The sequence below is a fragment of the Condylura cristata genome, unplaced genomic scaffold (assembly GCF_000260355.1).
Source record: "Condylura cristata isolate star-nosed mole 26May11 unplaced genomic scaffold, ConCri1.0 scaffold00011, whole genome shotgun sequence".
NCBI lineage: Eukaryota > Metazoa > Chordata > Mammalia > Eulipotyphla > Talpidae > Condylura > Condylura cristata.
Genome location: NW_004567112.1, coordinates 8044354 through 8061178, shown reverse-complemented (window position 1 = coordinate 8061178; position 16825 = coordinate 8044354). Strand labels below are relative to the sequence as shown.

At 49.1% G+C, this 16825-nt stretch overlaps 1 protein-coding gene across 8 annotated transcripts in view; it reads right to left on the bottom strand.

The window, feature by feature from the left end:
- Nucleotides 1–16825, bottom strand: part of GFRA1 (GDNF family receptor alpha 1) — a 198528-nt gene that overhangs the window by 26939 nt on the left and 154764 nt on the right. For all 8 annotated transcript variants that reach the window (XM_012723754.1, XM_012723755.1, XM_012723759.1 and 5 more), the window contains 2 exons: nucleotides 5052–5161; nucleotides 2301–2435 (listed from right to left, as the gene is read on the bottom strand). In XM_012723754.1, coding sequence (XP_012579208.1) covers nucleotides 2301–2435; nucleotides 5052–5161 — 245 coding nt within the window. The remainder of the gene's footprint in view (nucleotides 1–2300; nucleotides 2436–5051; nucleotides 5162–16825) is intronic.

Below are 16825 nucleotides of genomic sequence, written 5' to 3'. Positions count from 1 at the left end.
CAGTCATCTCTGTAACCCACACTAAGTGGAAGGCACAGCCCTGTGTAGAGACCACAGAAGTGACCAATGACAGCAACAAGAGCCTGTGCCCTGGAGGAGGTCACTGTCCTGTTGGGGAGGCCAGTAAGAGCGATTTATAATGCATTCAGTGGCGAGATGTGTTTGGAGGTGTTTGAAGCGGGGTGAGCAGCTGGGTCTGCAGTCTAGCTACCAGAGACCCAGGGAGGTAAAGTGGCGTCTGAATGAAGACTGGATTGGTAGGAACTGGTACTTGACCTCTATCGCCTATTCATGCTCCTTCTCTCTTCTATCCCATGTGCCATGAACTTTGGCTCTAACATGACTGTTTCCTCCCCAGGAACCAGAGGGAAGCAGGGTTGGAGCTGTGTTCGTGATAGGGGAATCCAGGAGAGGTTTGGTTAATCTGAAGGGAGCAGGAGTGAGTTATTGCATTTGACTTGAAATCTACACATTCCAATTCCTTCTACTCCAGGGCTTTTTGCGGGAGACTGAATTTATAGCCATGCGTCTTTGGTATGTTGTGCCGCTTCTAATCAAGGTACATAAATGGAGTGACTATGAAAAATTCTGGCTGGCCTTGGTCCCTGTTGAAGACCAAATGCATTTATTTTTATTGAAAAGTCATTAGCAATAAGACACCAGACTACTAACTCCTTCACCAAAATACTATGAAGCAGAGACAATTGTTCATTTCTCTGTGAGGGAGCGGATCTTCTGCTAGCTAGAGTATAATTTTCTCACACTGACCTCTTTTGTCATTGCTTTATCTTCATTAAAACTTGTATGCCGCCACAAGAATGTTCAGAGTGTGGACAAGAGGGTATGCATACTTTCTTTAAGCCAAAACAAAAGAGGAGATGCTATTTCATGGTTTACCAATGCCTCGGTGAATGACTCCACACTTGAGGCCAGTTTCAATAGTTCTGAAATTTGCTTGAGGGTCCAAAAGCTTGTTTTAAATGATCAAAGCCTTTAGTTACAATCGTATTACCCCAGTGCCTACTGAGAAAATGACTCAGATATTTCTTTTCAACAAAGAAAATAATGAGGAGGTTTTAGTAGCCATTTAAAAACTTTCTATATGCACGTGGTTGGTGGATTCTTTAGTAATGAATCACTGTACAGCACAGCATCACAGAGAAATTGTCACTTGAGCACCTCGCCTTTCAGGGGGAGTGGTTAAAACCAGATTTCTAGAAACTGGGTTCTCCAGCTCCCACCAAGAAGCCACCTGACCCCTGATGTTCAGGTAAATATTCTTGGCCATGGGCCCTTCCATGTGAGGATAAAACAAAAGCTTTGGGGGCGACAGAAGAAGGAACTCAACTCTGGATCCCATGTCTGGCACAGAAGGACTATGAACGTACCAGCCTGTGTCTCGATGTGGAATGGAGATGGTTAAGACCCACATCGCTTAGGGTTTTTGCATATTCCTGAGAATAAGGTCACACGTGTATTACAGACCTTATTGAGTGAACATGTAGAGGGCACCCAATAAATTAGTGGGGCTGCCACAAAAAGTGAGTGAGGTGCTCCAGTGTCTCAGCTAGCTGCTCACCTGGACCTGCACGCTTTGGTGCAGAAGGGGGCCCAGGATTGTGCTTTGGGGTTTTTCCATGATTACCCCTCTCACACCTTGCATCTTCCCCACATTTGGGAGACAAATTTCCAAACTGCCTAAAGGACACTGTAGTAATAACCCATACTATTTCCAAGCAGGATGTCTGCCACACCCCACAGCTCAGCTCATCTCCCCAGATAACCAACACCCCGAGGCTCTGGTTGCATCATCAGCTTATCCTGCTCAAGCATCGCTGTTTCACCTCTGAGCTATCCCTGAACATCCAGGGGGCTGAACATCCAGGGGGCTGTGAGCATTCTAATTTTTCTCAGGGAGACCTTCGAGGCTTACCCACATCTAATTTGTCTGCGTTTCTCATATCGTCTATTCCTCCCAGGTTTTAAGAACCTCTGAACAGCTTTTGCACTGGTGTCCAAGATCAAAATTTGATCTGTGAACTAAAGTATTCATCCCCACATAATGCACCCTCCATTATTTGAATCTCTTGCTCTCTCAGCCCTTTGGCGTTGTAATTTGACAGCACCTAGTTCATTCCTTGTTCTGTTCCTGCGCCTTCTCCGTTACCCACAGGACAGAGCCATCAGGGGTTGGGGTAGGGAAAGAGGAAGCAGATGCAAGCAACAGAAAGGAGCAACTGGCTTAAGTTTAGAGGAGCAAACTCGTTCACGGGTGTGTTTCGTCTTTTAAAAACACTCACTAAGACATGTATTGTCCTTGAAGAAATTCAGAAATTTCGAGCACTCTTCCAGGTCGTTGCCACTGTTGCTGCAGTCACACCAGGGGGCCACACTGAGGCTGCTGGAGTCCACATAGTTGGGGGTCATGACTGTACCTAGAACAAAAATTAGGTGTTATTCTTGTGTGATGGTGCAGACTTTTCTCAAACAAATGTCGCCCTTTCGGCAGATGCACTGTGTTTGCTGAGTGAGAAATTATGTTAAGCAGAGCATTTTCTCGGCCATTTATCTTGAGCACATAAAATAATTTACACATTTACTTTAAAACTTGGGCCAGAACTCCTTAATTTGCACGTTTTTTTTTTTTTTTTTTTTTGTCCTGCACCCATGGCGGGAGTGTCAAGGATTGGGAGAAAATGAACTCAGAATGCGTGAGTTGCTAAGTCCTTTGCATTTCCTTGGGCATGCCATTAATCTTCATAAACAGAGAGAACTGGTTCTACATTCTTATAAATCCTTTCAGGATTTTGATTCCACGTCTGTCAGAAGCAAATGGTTTCCCAGAGTTACACAGGGAAGCTCAGAAACTTCGGTCCGGATGACCGAATGTATATAACAAGGACTCTGCTCGTCAGAGACTCGAGTGACTGAAGTCTTCCAAGTGGTGAAGGAACTGGCAACAAACAGTGGAAATTTTCTAATCTGGTGGCTCCTAGAGTATTGTCTGAATGCCCAAGTAAATGCTGGGTGGTCCCTCCTGCTTCCGTCTTCCTGAGGCCGTGGTTTTGTTCTGATGAGTTCTGCACTGGCACAAATAAACAATACATCGAGACTTAATACAACCCAAATGTCTTCTTCTGGGTGGCTCGCACCAGACCATGCCTACTCCCGCCAAGAAGCCTTCTGTTTTTATATATTTTGTAGAAGTAAGAAATAATAGGCAGTTAAGGATTCCAGGATAGAGCTAGTCACAAACAGAAAGAAACAATTTCCTTGTAAGCTCTTCTGGGTCAAGGGTGTATCTCCTTTGCCACACCTTCCTTGCTGCCTTCAACTAAATAATATCCCATTATATGTTGGGCTAAGAATTTCAACTCATAGCAGAGAGCTCTGGACTTGGGTGAGGAAGGAAAAGGTACAGCAGAATTAGGTGATGAGGTTAAGATGTGTCTGCTCCTCTCCTGGCCGGCCCGCAGCTCCCCTTGGTCGATCTGCCTGTTCTGCTCCCCACTCTGTCTCTGGTGAATCCTCTCACCGCCCCTGCACCTCTGACGGTTCTGTATGCATAAATAAATAAAACTGCACGTCTTCAGTTCTGTATGCATAAATAAATAAATCTTAAAAAAGAAGAAGATGTGTCTGATAAGCACCCACTGCCTGGCACCATGGCACACCTCTGACCTATGGAAGAATTAGGACAAGCTTTGTCCTCAAGGAAGTTAGAACCAGTAGCCAGTGTGGCGGGAGAGGGCCAAGTCCGAGAAAGAAATAAATTTGGTCTGCAGAATGCACTGTCTCCACCAGTTGTTCTGTTAATTGGGGAGGACTTCATCACTGTCAGGCAGGGAAGGGCTTGCCAAGCCCAGGATGACTCCACGGAAATGCCTGGCAGTGCCAACCCTTGGCCGTTCACAGGACTTCATGAGCCTGGAGCCCTGCAGAACAGGGATTAATGTGGGAAGTGTGATTACCTCTGGGAGTGGGTCTGAAGACCCTTTACACAGTCATCTTTGTGCTTTTATATATGTATATTTTTTTTAAAAATTAACACAATAAGCATGTGTTGGCTTCCGTTATTGCTTAAACCTGTGAGTGCATGGTTGACACATAACGCCACTGGAGACAAACTGGTTACGGAAAGGGGAGAGTACATGCACATGTGTTAGGCTCACTTAAAGAAGACACAGCTCCACAAACATCTCAAGAGATGGCGAATGGTAGACTCTAAGAGAACACAGGGAATCTCAAGCTGGTGTGTGTGTGTCAGCACCTGTAACACCCCTCCAGGGAACTGTCCCTCATGTCCCCAGACACTCTGGATGAAGACAGCCTGATGACAGTGGCTCCATCTGCGCTGTTCTTGGTGGGAAGCTCTTCCTGCGGGGTGACCGTGGTCCGGGCTGGCCACCCCCCTCTGACAACCCTGGTGCCCCTCGACCCGCACGGCTCTCACTAGGTATTCTTTCTCAAATATCTGTGGTGACAGAGCCCCAGGCTGCCTTCTGCGATGCCAGGCCCCCTGGGCATGCGCCTAGTTCGCTGTGGCTCTCTCCCAGCCCGTGTCTGGTTCGGAAGCCCTGTTCTCCTGAAGCCGAGGGCCTGATTCTTCTAAAGCCACAGGACTTCACAGGAAATGCTGTTCCTGCTGTGTGTGTTTCGCACAAGGGCCAGATTTTAGGCTCAACACCTCCTGCGAGCCAAGAGTTGAATCACCAAGACTATGAATGAGAAGGAGGATCTCAGTATTTAGGGTGCATTTTCCAAGGGCCATTTCTGGGGAAGGGACAGATGTCCCCAGGCTGCCTGCCCTCCGAGCGCCATAAGCTTCCTTTCTCCTGTTCTGTGGGTCCGCTCCCCACTGCCTGCCTCAGGGCCTCCCGTCTGTCTTCACCTTCGCCCATCCTTGATTTTCTCTCTCACTCGTTTTTTTACAGCCAGTTCCTAAGGGCCTCATCACTAAGCCCCCGTGCAGAGGAGACTGTGTTCACAGACAGTGCCTGCTAACTGTGGAAAGAGCCTGCCTGCTCCCCGTCCCACTTGCCCCAACTTACCGATTAGCCCTGAGTAGGCCAGGAGGCAATCAGCATAGTTCTCCTTCAGGCAGCTGCTAACAGACCTGGACTCCGGCTGGCAGTTTGTGAAAAAGTCTGCAAGGCGAGACCTGCAATAGGAAGAGTGTATAAAGGGGGGTGCTTGATAATACCTTAAGCTTCTGCTCAGGCATAATTTGTCTTTATTCCTTTGCGGATAAGGACTTTTTCCATACCAAAACACACACACACACAAACAAACAAAAAACATGCATTCTTAAAATGTTAGCATCCTGTGTTAGACAATTCCCCCAACTGTCCCACCTTGGACCTCAGTCCTCACCCACTCATGCGTCTGTTTGTGTGGAGAGAAGTCTTCAGGGCCTCTGACTGAAGAAATCTAGATGCTTTGAAGTTCCCATTCAATATTTATTTCTGACTAGTCTTATTTGCATCTTTAGGAAGTATGTTCCTATGTTCCTCTTCACACTCACCGGAGATCCACACAGGGAAAATATTTACTTTATACAGAAACATGTCCCTGGCATCAAAATAGGACCCTACAGCCCATCTGCTCCTGTAATTCCTACTGGCTTTAAAAATACATGTGTCTGGGCCCTCCCTGGTAGCACAGCGGGTTAAAGCACAGCACTAAGAAGCTTAAGCCACTTCCTCATGAGTTCAATCCCCACCTGCCCCGGAGGTGACCACATGGCGCGGCAGACCTCTCCTGACCCGCCTGCTGCTCCCCTCAGCAGTGTACTTCCTCAATCTGCCTGTTCTGCTCCCCACTCTGTCTCTGGTGAATCCTCTCACCCTCTGCATCTCTGGCCTGTACCCCAGTTCTGTACGAATAAATAATCTTTTAAAAAAAAAATACATGTGTCTGTCTTGTAAGCGATCTCTCATCCATCAACCCAGGAGGCAGGGATTTATTCCAGCCAAGTGACACTGAGGAGGAATTCTGGAATCCAAGAGAAAGGTAAGAGGGACAGATATCACTGGCCCGGAGTGGGTTCCATGGGGTGTGACTGGATGTGATAGGCTCATGGGTGCTGGTGTTTGGCAGGGCCACTGTTCAAAACAGAGTATGTGTCTGCTGTCTGGGGACTTTCTGGGGGCCAGTGGTGGCCACTAGAGTCCCTTGGTAGGGGTGAAGCTGCAGAGACAGGAAGTGAGCGAGGCCACAGACAGGCTGGCCTGGGACCTTGAGGGCTCTGAGTGGCCAGCCGGCATCTTCAGTCTGAAGAGAACATTGTTGGAGAAATCCTGAATGAGAGCTAGCCACCCTGAGGTCATCGCGGCAGACAACAGCTCCGTTTCTATGTGAGGAACACAAAGGACTTCAGGAGAATTTAAATTACCGGGCAATTATGAAAGACAATGGACAGTTGTCTCAGCTCTTGTCTCTTCAGCTGCCCGAGTTGATGAGTTGAGGGCCAGCATACCCAAGGCTGTTTTTACTTCTTCCCACCCAAGACACTGTTTCACAGCAGACTTTATGGACTAGGTTTACATTGGCGGGGTGGAGGCAGGTAGGCTGTGAAAGGCCTGCAGGAAGTTGGTGGCGGCCCATTACCACAGTTGAACTAGAGAGGCATTCAATGTCTGGTGAGATGATCCAGGTTCCACACGCACCTGGTGAAGACTGCAGTGTTCACTGGGATTGGTCTCTCCTTGAACCCTTGTAAACAGGCGCCTGGGCCTCCCGATCTGTGCCAATCTGTCATTCCGTATGTCTGTGGTGTGCCTGGTTCCATCACTGTAGTCCCCAGGGCAAGCGCTGGAGCTCTGCTTTATTTTCTTTGCACAGCACCTGACGCTCCTCTGAGAGGCCTTTTATAAGGCTTCTCAAACAGGGCCATGTGCTGTAGCTGAGTGGTTTGGCAAAGTCTGCAAATGAGGCTGTGTGTGCCTGGATCTCTCCCACGGTCTCAGCCTCGCTGGTGTTTTCCCACTCTAATTGAATACACTGAAGGGCAGCAAACCTGGCTGTTTGCTGTAGCCTGGTTAAAGGATTTATTTTTCAGAGGAAATCCCTAAAGGTGGCTCAGGCTTACTCAACTGGCTCCAATGGCATCCAGCTTGGATTGAGTGTTAATTTCAGTAGAATTCTCCTGGTCATGAAAGTTAATGATCTCATAGTACTGAGCTGCTAACTTTGCAGAGGCCAACACGGTTCATGCAACTTGGGATCCAGTTCCACACACAACCGCATCAACTCTGCCACCTGGCAGCCCCGAGCTCCCGGCCAGTCCCCAGAGGCGGCCGGAAAGTTGCCGTCTCAGTTTCTAGTAGTCTCTCAAGCAGACTATTAGCCGAGCAGTGCAGTGAGGGGGATTACTGTCCTTCAGTGCGGCGCTAATGCCACCAGACTCATTTTGCTTAACAACCTCAGAATTGACTCAGAATTGTACCCTGGAATGAAAGGCTAATTGAGTCAGTCTGCTGCAGAGAGCACAGCCCTGATTGGGAGGATAAAGCTAGATATACTGCTCTGAGCACAACCCTGGACAAGCCAGGTTCTGAGGCGCTCGTCGGCATCGATCCCAGACACCAGCACAGCCAGCGGATGGAAAGAGTTTCAAAATAATTGTGAGCACATGAAGCACTGATGCAACCCGAACGTGACTCCTTCCCGGGATCCACCTCCCCTCCACGTTTACACTCAAGACAGGATGGTCACTGTGTCGGAGTCACACTTTACAGAGAAAAGCCAGGCAGAAGTTTAAGTAAGTGGTGTGCTGGACCTGCGTGCTCATGACTACCTGACTGCTTCATTTCCAGGAGTTTGGGCCACTGGTTCAAATCACCTCAGTAGTGTGAAAGAGGAGTATTTACCCCTAGATCATCAGCAAATGCTGTAAAGCAGGGCATTTTGTGTTGTTCTTGGGGAACCAGTTGGTAAACATTTGCTGGCATAACCTTGTTTCAAGACCAGCATGATGTGGTCCTTCTTACTGATAAATCATGGATTTTAGTCTAGCCCTTGTGGCACACATCACCCTTCCCATCTTAGGCAACTTTGGGTCAAATGGATCCTTATCTTACTCATTAACCTCCAGCCTTTAGTACCTGCCAGAGGGAGAAAACAGCCCTCTCTGAAAAATCCTTCCTTCCCAGGATTGTCCACTCTTACCAGCCTCTCAAAGCAAGGTGTACAGACGGTGACATGTGTTGATAGAATAGCTGAACTCTTGTCTGTTCCACTGAATGATGTGTCAATTGCTTATGATATAATGATGAATAAGTTCCCTGCCTCTGAACTTAAATAACCTGCAAGCTAGAAGCCAAAAGAAACAAGTAAAACGATTACAAGACTACAGAGGCTAGTTGGTAATAAAAGGCAAGAAAGGCTTCTAATAAAAATAGCTAACATGAAGGAAGTATTTCCTGTGTTAGGCATGTCTTTACCTCCTTCATATTTTTACTGACAATGCTAACACAGTGGGACTTGTGACTTCATTATCTTCACTGTTCAGATGAAGCAGCCACGGTTTGCAAAGTATTGACCGGAGTATAGAGTAGTAGAATTAGGATTTAAAACCACGGATTTTGATCCTCCAGCTTAAGGTGTGGAGGTCATGCAGTTACAGAAGCTGGACGCAGAGAGGCTGAGGTACTGGGGCTGAGCCTGGAGGGTGGGCAGGATGAGTGATTAAAGGTAGAGGGGGACATCCCAAGCAGAATACTCCAGGCAGTGAATGACAAAGAAACCAAAGTCATAACCCCAGGGGACCAGTAAGGGCACCTTTGTCCCTACCTGACCTAAGGGCCTAATGTGTGTTCACACACTAATTCTCTCACCTATAGGAGTAGGTGAAACTCACAGGCCCATTTTGCAGAAGAAGAAACTGACACACAGAGAAATTAGGTGGCTCCCTCTGGGTTGTGCAGATCTGTGGGGAGCTGGACTGGGGCCCCTCTCAGCCTGGCACCCCAGCCGAGCTCCTTCTCCGTCTCCACGCTGAGCTCACCCACCATGCAGAAACAGCTCAGTGTTCACGTGGGGCCGCGGGGCCATGGGAGCAAGTAGCGAGTGCCTGGAGCCCGGGCAGTGAGGATGTGCAGAGCCTTGGGTGGCCTGGGAGTTTGGCTTGTATCCTGAAGGTAACGGGAGCCACAGAAACATTTTAATCAGAGAAGTGACACTATCAGATTTGTGTAGTTGGAAATTCTTGGGCCTGTCAGTTGAGCAAAGAGTTGAGTAAGATCGACTCTGTTCTCTCACTGTGCCAGCAGGAAGGGGAGAGCAGGGAACTGGCCAAATGCAGGAGGGACAGTGACTTAGAGGGTCAGCAGTGGGCAGGGGGTAAGTGAGGCTGGCAGGGGAGGAGGAAAGGATGACGCGTGAGGTGAGGGGTCCCTCTAGGATGAAAGTCAAAAATGCAGAAAGGAAAGTAGGAAGACACAGGAGACGGGAAGAGAGGTGACTGTGTCCACACTGAGCTCCTGGCACAGTGGACAGCCAAGTGTGGAGGAGGTGGGTGGTTGGCGCCCCCTGTCGCCATCTGTCTGGCCACCAGCCACAACATGTGCACTGACCATGCCCACCGTCCCAGAGTCCGTCCCCAGACCCCCCCCCACCCCGCCGCCTGCCCACCTGGCTTAGCATCACCTGTGACCTGTCTCAGCGCTCTCCCCCGACCCCAGGCTGCTGGGACCCATCCAAAAAAGCTTAAATGTCCAAGTGTGGGATAACTAAAAAACTCTACAATTGCATTTCTTCTGGAAGCACAAAATCTCCATGACAACAGTAGTGATGAACCTGATTGTTTTGCTCTGAGAAAATGGTAAGGAAATGAATAGGCACTAATGTGGAAATGCATCTCCCTCCAAAAGAGAAAATTTCCCACCCTGAAGGAGAAGGAAGGAGTCGGCAAGTGCCAAGTTAGCCTGAGGAAATCTGCGCAAGAGAAAATAGTGGTTTATGCAGAAAAACCCGTATTAAAGGGAGCACGCTGCTAACTGGAAATAGAAAAATGATCATAATGATACAATCTAGGAGAGTCTTCTCTAACGGCAGATGGTCTTTTTGACAGTGAGGAAAATCATTTACCTACTTCTTTTTGTATCGCTTAGGAAAACAGTGCTCTGGTGAACGGGCTTAAAAAACATACTAGCAATGTCCAGTGTAACTCATCCTGGATTATTCTAATCCTGTAAATGTTTTTTTTTTTTTTTTTCAGGACAAATCCTGTACTTGGACACAAGCCTCTCATGGTTGATGGAATTGAGTCTTGGACGAAGAGTTGTGATATTTTGAATAAGAGCCAGGCTCTGGCGTTAATTAATCAGGGCTCCTGAGCATGTTGTCTAACCACCTTGCTCTTGGGTTTCCCCTCCTCTTCAAAACTACAGTCCATGGGACACTCAAGTTACTTGGAAAACACACTTTTTTCAGAGCACTTTTGTTCTCTTCACCCAAGACTCCACTTAGCTATTACACACGATTTTAGTGTTAAGTCTTCGAGCACAGAGATCAAGCTTGCCACAGGAGATCCCCTCATCATATTACAGGAAAGCTGAGCGTCATGGCCCTCCATGGTGGCACATCACTGCAAGCTAGCCACAGCCGTTCAATGTGAGTTCAAGCCCCAGCCCCAGAGTGACCCACATGGTGCAGGAGAACCCTCCTGTCTCCCTGCTGCTCCCCTCAGCAGTGTACTTTGTTGATCTGCTTGTTCTGCTCCCCACTCTGCCTCTGGTGAATTCTCTCACTGCCCCCACACCTCTGGCCTGTACCCCAGTTCTGTATGCACAAATCTTAAAAAAAAAAAAAGCTGAGGGTCGCAGGGATTAAGCTTCAGCCCAGAGTCACATGGTGGTGGCAGCTGACCGTCAATCAAGGAGAAGTCACCCACCTCTTGTGACATCCTTGGGCATGTAAAGCATGGAGAATAAGGGACTTGAGTGATGCCATCAGGTGTATTGTTATGCCCCATTTCCTACCAGCCTCCTGCTAAGCTTCCAGTGAGTTCATAGTCTCAGCAAGCACTTGGAAGACAAAGCAGAACATGGAGGAGCCAGATGTAAAGGGAATCCTGCATAAAGGCAACGAGACACAGCTCGATTAGGCTCCACCCTTTGTCTGGGTGGCACCAGAGCCCAGGAAGGCCAGCATGTGACTGCCAGGGGCCAGGGCCTTTACTCATCAGCTTGCAGAAGAAACTGCTGGGGTCTTTCTCGAACTCGATGTGAGCACGAGGGCTTTAGGGTCTTGGTTTACAGTTTAAGTCATTTGGTTTCTGAAACCTTTCTCAAGGGTCACTGAGAGTAAACACTGAGTGACGGGCTTGGAGGCCATGTACCTCTGTGGGCGATCCCACCTGAGCTAGCTTCTTCACCTGGGGCACGACCCCAAAGCTATCTACACGCTCCTCATATGGCAGCCAGGGGAACTGCATGGTGATTCTGTAAAATGCTTGCGAAACATCCAGACTGCATGTTGCCCCATAAATTCTCAGCTCTCATGCCTTCCTCTTTACCCCCAGTTCTTTGTTCACTGGGAAGCCCTGGCAGCATGCTCAACCCAGAGAAATTCTAAATCTTAGCCTGTCTCTGCTGGTGCTTCTACTACATACCACAACAGGCTACATCTGTGCAACTGAAGACAGAGACCCTGAACACGACACATCTGAATAAGTCCAGAGCCAGGATCCCATGGGGTCATGTCAAACCTCTCAGTCATATGAGGTCATGGAATAAAGGCATTTTAAGGAGAGCTACTTTTCTCCAGGGGCTTGGTGGGGGGCGGGGGGAAAGACATATTTTTTCAATGAGTAAAGATCACTAAGTTTGTTGCTAATCTCTTCGGCAGAATAAAAATCATTGGAAAAACAGGCTGCTAACATCGGCTGACAAATCAAGAGCACTGGAATGGTGATTTTCTGGTACAGTGACACAAAACAGACTTTCCCGCCTTTGGTTTTAGAAAATTACCTTCTCCCCTTCTCCTCCGGCAGCGGATGGAGAGCACATCTGGAAGGCATCCCTCAGGAAGTCAGAGCCTATGGTAGATCCATTTTGCAGGGGTGGATTTTTCCTTGCTGTTCCTCACTTTGGGCTGCGCTTCCTGGTGTTCTGGCGTAAGGCCCAGCATTTGCTGGGGGCAGGCTAAGGAGCTGGGACAGCAGGCCCCCTTCAGGGAACCAGGTGTGATACCTGGGCGAGGGAGCGACGGCCCAAGGGCAGGTTCAGGGCGAGGGAGCTACGGCCCAGTGCAGAAGCCCGCAATTCCACCCCTCCTGTGTTCCTCAGCCCTCAACTTGGGTTCCCACTCCCCGTGGGATTCTGAAAACCCCAGCCAGTCAATTCTGTTGGCCCTGACTTAGCCAGACCACAGCCACATGTTGTTGGGAAAAATCACTTTGAGGTCCAAGAAGCCTTCAGACTGGTTTTTGTTTCCCAGGACAGGAAGGCCCTTGAGGTCAAGTACACAGGAATGCCTATTTCCCCTCAGATACCTGCTCGGCCTCATCCTGATACTTGGGAAGCTCTACCCCATTTAACAAACCCTCCCACACATCCCACTTGCCCCAGGGAAACCCGAAGCAATGCTTCATCAGCTTAGCTGCTCCTGGACAGCTCACCAGTCAGCCAATCACAGGAGGCTGCGGTCCTCAGAACTTGACCACGAGCCTGGTGGCCAAGACTGGCACACTGTGAACTCAGGGTGCCCAAGACCTCGGGGAGGTGTTGGGGCAAGGCTTACTGCCGGGCAGAGAGGAGCAGCTTCCTTAGCCTTTCTGATCACATCAAACTGCAGCCGCCTGAGGGCCATTGCGGGTCAGCATCTCATCAGTCTCCGCCACCCTCCCGAGGCCTCCCAGCACCAAGTGACAGCCATCCGTCAGCTTCGGCAGGGCGGCTGACGGGGCTTGGCAGCTGATTTCTCCGTGGCTATTTTGAAAAGCAAGTTATGGGAGCTGGTAAGGGAATCCCCTGCAACCTCCACCGGCTCTCAGCAGCCTCTGATGGAGTATCCCAGGGTGCCCCGCATCCTCTTCACCCACGCAAGGCTCTCCAGCGCACACGTAAATGGCCAAGGCCAAAGCAGGGTGATAAACTGTGGCGTTGCCGAGTCAAATAAAGTTGTTCTGTATGACCCAGGGTTCAAATCACCCATTAGTACAAACAACCTAGCTTTAGAGGTTTTGTCTTTAAAGGAAGAAATTGAGGGAGAAAAGAAAAAGGATGATGAAATGGTCATAAAATTCTCAGCTACCCAACAGCTGTGTGAGATGAAGCTGTTAAAACTCCTTAAGAGAGAATCTCATCCACTGGGTCTTTTATATTTTTGTAGGGAAACTCTGACCATCAGTTTTGTGACTTTCACTTGCAGGGAGCAATGGGATCCCAGATAGTCACTGATAGTTGCTGCTTAAAATTTCAGAATTCACAGGGTTCTCGGTCCCTCCATCCTCAGGGGTGGATCTAAGGAGCTCCCCTTCACCTGTTCAGGAGCCCTGGGTGGTGGCCAAGTCACCCCATGGCTTCACTTAATGGTTTGCATCCACTGTTGCTTCAGAACAGATTTTGAGGTTCGTTCAGATGTCACTTCCATGCAACAGAACAATTGTGACCGGGAGTCCAAGTCTTGGAGGCCACAGGACACTGAGCACAGACAATGGCCCTTCCACTCAAAAAATGAACACCAACCCCTGTTAGAAGGAGCTCCGGATTTGGTTCTGCTTTCTTGCCCCCCAACCAGGAAGAGGGGATCGTAGCTACTTCCACAAACTAAAGAACAAGGTGGTTCACGGGGAGCTAAATGACAGTGGTGGGCAGGAGAATGTCCCCTGGAGGTGTTACCTGGCATGACAAAAGGGCCTCTGCAGATGTGGTCAAAGCTGTGGACCTACTGGGGGATTAGCCTGGATAATGCGATGGACGCAATGTCATCACCAGGGGTGGGCAGCCCTCAGGCAGTCAGAGGAATGCAGTGTGAGGACGCCTGAACATCTGGACAGAGGGAGGAGTCAGGGATGAGGATGGCGAAAGGCAGGGAAAGAGACAAATCCCAGAGACCCCAGAAGGAGCTCAGTCCCCTGGACACCTTGACTTCAGCCCCCTGACACCTCCAGAACTATGAGCCTGTAGCTCGTGTTGCCTGACGTCGCCATGAGGTAATTCATTACACGACAGCAGAGACCTAGGAGGCTATAGACCTAGGGGGTTGGTCTTGAGAAGTCAAAAGTGGGCCAGGGCTTAGATTGCCACGCAACTACCTACGAAGAAGGTAACCTGGTTAGTAGATCTTTGCGGTAAGTTCAGAAGTAACTTCTCTGAAGCTTCATTTATTGAGGCTGAAGGACCTTGAGTCCCTCCAAGTGTCACAGGAGGACCAGAAACATCTGGCACCCATTCATGACCTCCTCCAGGTCCTACACGAGAGCAGGATTCTGCCTGCTGGGGGTCCTCTGTGTTGTACTGGGCCAGAGGAGGAGGCCCACACTTATCTTGCATCTCTGGGAAGCCCCGGAGAGTGATGGCCACACTCATAATTCCTTGGATTCATCTGCTAATGACTTGGCTTAAGAAACCCTTTACTAATCCATCTGTTCGAGGCCTGGGTGTGCTGGATCAACTCATGATTATCCTCAGGTTTAGTCTCACCATTACAGGTTGCTAAGGGGTTAGTTCTCCTGTGATTCTGCCACATCTTTAGGCAGAGAAATGTGTTTTACAGGCCACTGGAATCACAGCCATGGAAACAGGGGGATGTAATTCGACAGGTCACCAGGGGCCCCATGGGCTGACCAGCTTCGGGACTGTGTAATTGATAAAAGGTGCTGTCTGTACCTCAGAAGGAAATGTTACCTCCAGATATTGTAGCCAGAGAAACTGAACTCTAATGACTTTAGGGAAATCCAGTATATTCAAGAAATTATCCCAAATGCTGCTTGGTCCCCTTCAGTAAAATCTCACTTCGTTGGGGGTTTCCAAACAAAGAAAAATTAACACTACTCAGGTTCTCTTGACTTTAATAATTGCCAAAATCTCTTCCCCTGTCACCGCCCTAAAAGGAGAAGCACTAAATACCTTTACTAAATACCCAAAGCCCTAAGCTTCGAGCTCTGCTTAGCAGGATGTTAAATTACCTTGCCCAGTAAAGGAGCCTAGTTTCTGGGAGGGAGGGGAGGAGGGGACAAGCCAATGGGTGTTTGAATGGCTGCAGTCTGCACTTGCGCAAACAGACTTGAAGCAGAAATATATGAAAATAAGATCTCTCATTAATCTTTAATGGGGTTGCAGACTTTCCAAGGAAAATTATGTCGAACAGTAAATATACACTAGGTCGTTTTTCTTGCAGGCAAGTTGTTTTAAGGTCAACAGAGACTTTGAGCTCAGCAAACAAGAAGTCCCTAATATCTTCCTTCCTAGAGAGGGCTCTGCTCGGGAGACAGGAATTGTGGTGTTACACATCAAACGAACAAATCACTTATTCCGCTGCCATCAGATGATCACCCCCAGTGGCAGAAAATCCCCAACTCCTGCTTAGTAATCCACTCTCATGTTTAACATTCTCCTGTCAACCCGTCACCTCCTTTCCAAACCCCAGCTTAAACATTTCACCTAAAGCTTTCGACTGAATCTAAAACAACATTCCACTCCTTTTCATCTTTTTTATGGAACTCAAGTAGCTGATTTCCACAGGCCACATGAGCCATTGTCTAAGCAACTGGCCCGCCAGTGGCACAACTGGAGCAGGGGAACCTGAGGCTTATTTTGGCCCATTCACAGTGACCTTGAGGGTCTCCTCTGAGCCCTCCCACCTACTCCCCTCGAAGGCTCTGAGCGCAAGCAGCCCACATCTCCTCTCCACCACTCCCTTTACCTCTTCACTTGCTCACAGGTGGGCCAACACCCTTAGAAGGTGGGTACCTGGGACCCTGGAGAAAGCAGATGTCCAGTAGATACTTGTGGAATGAATGTGTGCGTGAATAAGGGAACGCGAGCGTCAAAAACACTGTGGCTTCATCACCCGCAGATCAACTCAGTGTGAATGCCCAGCTGGTACAGGCTGGGCCACTAACAGGCAGGGATGAGGAGAAACAGCAGGCAGGTCCCATAGCCGCACTGGAACAGTCACTGCGCCAGACTTCTCACAGGTGCCTGCCTTCTCGCAGGTCTGTGGCCCTCACCTGCCCCCCAGGTTAGCTGTACTTTACAGTGGAGCATCCTGAGGTCCAGAAAGTTCAACATCTAACCAAAGTCACGGCGCTTGTAAGAAAGAGTTAGGGGCAGATTTTGGAAAGAAGCCCCCAGATCCTCAAGCTCACACCCACCCCCTCCAATACTGGAAGAACGACGTGTGCTGTGAACGATTTTGTTCTTGGACTTTGGTGCCCTTTTGAAGAGAACTATGAACTCATGAGGCAAAGGTGGGTGAGAGTGATGTTTAGGCCCCATCAAGTGTAATGACGGAGCTAGAGGGCACGCTGTTTGCTTACAGATAAAAAACATCACAGAATCCTATCTGCTGTCACTGTCGGGTAGGGCTAAATGCAATCCCAGGCACAGCAGCTTGGGGGAGTCAGCCTGACCCAGGACTCCTTTCACTGAGGACCTCTAGCCTGTGTCCAGGGTGCAGTCTGGAGGCTGTCTGGGACTGAGCTCCCCAGAGTTGAACTCTCAGGGCGCCCAGGTGCCCGGATCAAGAGTGTTCATCTTCTCAGTACCCCAGAGCCCATCAGGGTGTTTGACACAAGCTGTGCAGGAGGTCAAGGACCCAACCATCAATGACCATGGACTCTAAGCACTGAAATGAAAGATGCTGTGTGAGTGTGGCC